This window comes from Manacus vitellinus, unplaced genomic scaffold (genome assembly GCF_001715985.3).
Source record: "Manacus vitellinus isolate BGI_N305 unplaced genomic scaffold, ASM171598v3 scaffold_25_pilon, whole genome shotgun sequence".
Classification (NCBI taxonomy): Eukaryota; Metazoa; Chordata; class Aves; order Passeriformes; family Pipridae; genus Manacus; species Manacus vitellinus.
This window is the reverse complement of record NW_021939882.1, coordinates 2,428,825-2,432,480: the sequence shown is the minus strand read 5'-3', so window position 1 is coordinate 2,432,480 and position 3,656 is coordinate 2,428,825. Positions and strand designations below refer to the sequence as shown.

General features: G+C 51.6%; 1 protein-coding gene across 1 annotated transcript; it reads right to left on the bottom strand.

Moving 5' to 3' along the window:
* Window positions 1–1,385: 1,385 nt before the first annotated feature.
* HRH2 (histamine receptor H2) lies at window positions 1,386–2,518 on the bottom strand. The gene has a single exon (XM_008931879.2). The coding sequence runs from the start codon at window positions 2,472–2,474 to the stop codon at window positions 1,386–1,388; it is 1,089 nt and encodes a 362-aa protein (XP_008930127.1). The 5' UTR covers window positions 2,475–2,518.
* Window positions 2,519–3,656: the final 1,138 nt, after the last annotated feature.

Below are 3,656 nucleotides of genomic sequence, written 5' to 3'. Positions count from 1 at the left end.
GTGAGAGGGCTAAGAAGAGAAGGAAAGTAAAAGCAATAACTGATCATTTGGTGCTTGAGCAACTCTTATCTGATTGCGAGAAGAAACCACAGCGGTGGTGCTGTGTAGGATGGGAGGGAGCTCTCTGGATTTAGAAAGGTCAAGAAACATCCTTGTGCTTAAGTCTTCCCTCTGGGAAACCAGGGGAAGAAACTTTTCTACCTGGAAAAGCTAGAAGGGGGAAAGCCAGCAAGTCAGTGACCTTGACCTCTGTCTGGGGAACAGAAATCCATTTTTCTTCCCCTTTTATCTCCCTCTATCCCTCTTCCCTTGTGGTAGGCAGCATTTTGAGGAGTCATTGACATTTAACTTCTCTTCTCTCTCTTGGCTGAGTAGGGAAGTCCCAGCAGCCTGTTCCCCATTGCCAGCTCTCCCAGTTCAGCTGCAGAACCCCAGAGGTGAGCTCCTGGTTTGCCCAGGGGCTGCACTTTTCTGTGAGTACACAGGACAGCTCTCTTTGTCTCTCTGTGTTTGCAGAAACATCTCCACTATGTCAGACACATGTTTTCCATATGTTTTTATATACACCCTATAACTACATCTACCAAATGTTATACCTTTGGACTCTTCATTAATTCCTTGGAAACTGAAAAGGCAGCCTTAGGAGCTGCATTCTTGCATTTGTTCACATTCATCCATCCCTGCTGCCCCTGTCCTTTGGGTAAAGTCACGCTGGAACCCCAGGGAACGCACGATGCTGGCTGAGCCTTTTGGATGGCTCTGAACTTTGTTTCACCTCCCTGTGTTCTCCTTTTGGTGGCTTGAGACCGTGTTTCTGCGGCAGGATCAAGGGCACGTGCTGCAGGAGGCAGCACGAGTGCGGGTTCTTTGCTGGCACGCTGGGAACAGCAAATCAAAGGACTCCTTATCTATGGATGGAAAGTTTCTGGGCTGCTTATCAGGCACTGCTTAGAGGTTAGATTAGTCTCAGGAGCAGCAGTTTGACAGCAAGCATCTCTGTTCTTGTGCTTGGCTGAGTGAACACCTTGGAGTGAGGTGGTGTGGGGGTGGCACAGCCCTGCAGGGATGTGGGTGCCCAGGGAGAGGACTAGTGCCACAGCCTGGCACAGAGCCTTGCAGCACCCATCCTGCTTCCTTGCTGCACCCCCATCCCTCAGTGGGACTGACCCCCATGACATACTTGGGATGACGCTGAGGGAATTTTTGGCTCTAACTTTACATGGGTATTATTAGTAATCTAAAAACATTTGCCATCCTAATTTTGGCTACTCTTGCTCCTTTTCCAGAGATGGGAATGGAACTTGCTGTTGGCTGAATTCACTGCTGATGCAAACTGATGGCCAAAATGCTGAGGGTGCATCAAAGCCTCATGTGTAGGAAGGCTCTTACCTCTTGTGGGCTCCATCGGTCAGCAGGATCCCCTTCTCATTCCTCATCTCCAGTTTCAGGGTTTTACCCTCCTGCCTGCCCTGGCCCTGCCCGCCTCTGGATTGGGCCTTCTGTAGGGGAGGCAGGCAGGAGCTCCTGGGACCCCCTGTCCTCCAGCAGTGCAGCAAGTGCTGATATGCCACTCGGAAATCCCTGTTGAGTGTCCCATAGAGGATGGGGTTCAGGGCTGAGTTGGCGTAGCCCAGCCAGAGGACAACGGACATGGGTGTGCCTTTCACCCTGCTGTCTCCCCACATCCCCCGGTACGTGAACACGGTGAAATAGGGGAACCAGCACACGATGAACGCTCCCAACACCACTGCCAGCGTCACAGTGGCTTTGTGCTCTTTCACCATGGGTGACATGGGGGTGTTGCACCATGTGTGGTTTATCCTCTTGGCTTGCTCCCTTGCTATCTTGAGTATCCGGTAGTAGGTGATGCACATGATGACCAAAGGGATGTAGAAGGTGAGCAAGGCATCCACTAACCCATACACAGGGTTCACCTCCAGCGTGCACTCCTTGTTGCAGATGGGGACTGTGTTTTGGACTGCTGTCCCATTGGTGTTCCAGCCCAGGTGGATTGGTAGGAAGGAGACCATTAGTGAAACGGTCCAAATCACAACTAAACCCACAGCCACCCGGGGAGGAGTGACCAGCTGGCAATAGCGGAGTGGGGTGGTGACAGCGATGTAGCGATCCAGGCTGATCAGGAAGAGGTTGAGGATGGAAGCCGTGCACAGCATGACATCGAGGCTGCTGTAGATGTTGCACAAAGTGCTGCCAAAGGGCCACTCTCTGGCGAGTTCATAGAAGGCAGAGAAGGGCAGCACCAGGAGACCCAGCAGCAGGTCAGTGATGGCCAAGGAGACGATGATGCAGTTCGTCAAGCTGCGGAGCCGGCGGTCAAGGGTGACGGCCAGGCAGACAATGATGTTACCACAGAGAGTGATCACGATGAGGATGACGAGGCAGGACCCAACCAGCAGCTGCAGGGGAAAGTCCATCCTTTCTTGAGAGCTTGTATGGTTGTAACATGGATCCATGGTGTAGCTGCATGGATGGAGCAGTCCTGCTCTCACCGGCTCTGAAGCTACTTGGAGTAAGCCTCTATCAGGTAGGTCTAGAGACCTTCCCAAAGTGACCCTTGGTCTACAGGGACCTTGGAGAACATTGAAGAGTTACTTTGCATGCTCAGTCTTGTGTGCTGGGAATAACATGGCCTGGGGAACGACGTGGCCCTGCAACTCACTTGTACTCATCGGCCCCATCTGGGAGCTCAGTGCTGGAGCTGTGTCAGCTGCTGGTGGCTCTCAACTGCTCCTTTTCCTCTCCTGCCTTCTCCTTTCCTCTGAGCAACCATGGGTTCATGTGTTGTGGGCTCTCATGCTCTATGCATGTTTGGTTGGTGACAGTGGTCAGCAGTGCTCCAGCAGGGACAGAACTTTGCCACCTCCCAAGGACAACCTGCAAAGAAAGTGTCTGGTGAGACACTAGCATAAGTTGCCCAGAGAAGTTGTGGATGCCCTATCCCTGGAAGTGTTCAAGACCAGGCTGGATGAGGCTCTGAGCAACCTGGTCTAGTGGAAGGTGTCCCTGCCCATGGTGGGGGGGTGGAACAAGATGGTCTGTAAGGTCCCTTCCAAACTGAACCATTCTGTGATTCTATGAAAGCACCAAGTAAGAGCTGAAGTGGGCAAAGGTCCTTTGAGCTGCCCCCCCTCCAAAATCAGAGTGTCTGCACCTCCCTGGCTGCTACAACCCACTTAAACCCAAATTGAAAAGTCCTTTGGCAGCCAGACACACATGTACCTGCTAGCTGGGCCCATGTAATGCAGTTATGTTGAGAGAAGGGCAGGAATTTTAGAACTACCAAGTTCCTACAGGCTTACAATAAAAACGAGGACTGGGAGGATATGAGGAAAGGATTTTCCCGAGAAAGAAGTGCTTATGCAATCTAGCAAAATTAGTTCCAACTACATAGTTTCTGAAGATTGGCTGTGGCTGTCAGTCTCATTAAACTTTGCCCTTGCATCTGTGCTTTGCAGCAGCCCATGCTTTGGGTTGGTCCCTGCCATCACCAACCACAGTAGCTCCAGCAGCCTGGATAGGAAATCCTCACTCTGCTCTGGGCCCTGGGAGGGAAGAAGAACATCCCTTGTAGACTTACTTTTTATGGCTATTTTCTGTCTGGATATACATAACAAAAGGCTGCATTTTTCAAGGGC

Bases quoted from the DNA above. Each gene is read 5' to 3' on its own strand.
- HRH2 (XM_008931879.2), bottom strand. From the start codon at position 2,474: ATGGATCCATGTTACAACCATACAAGCTCTCAAGAAAGGATGGACTTT.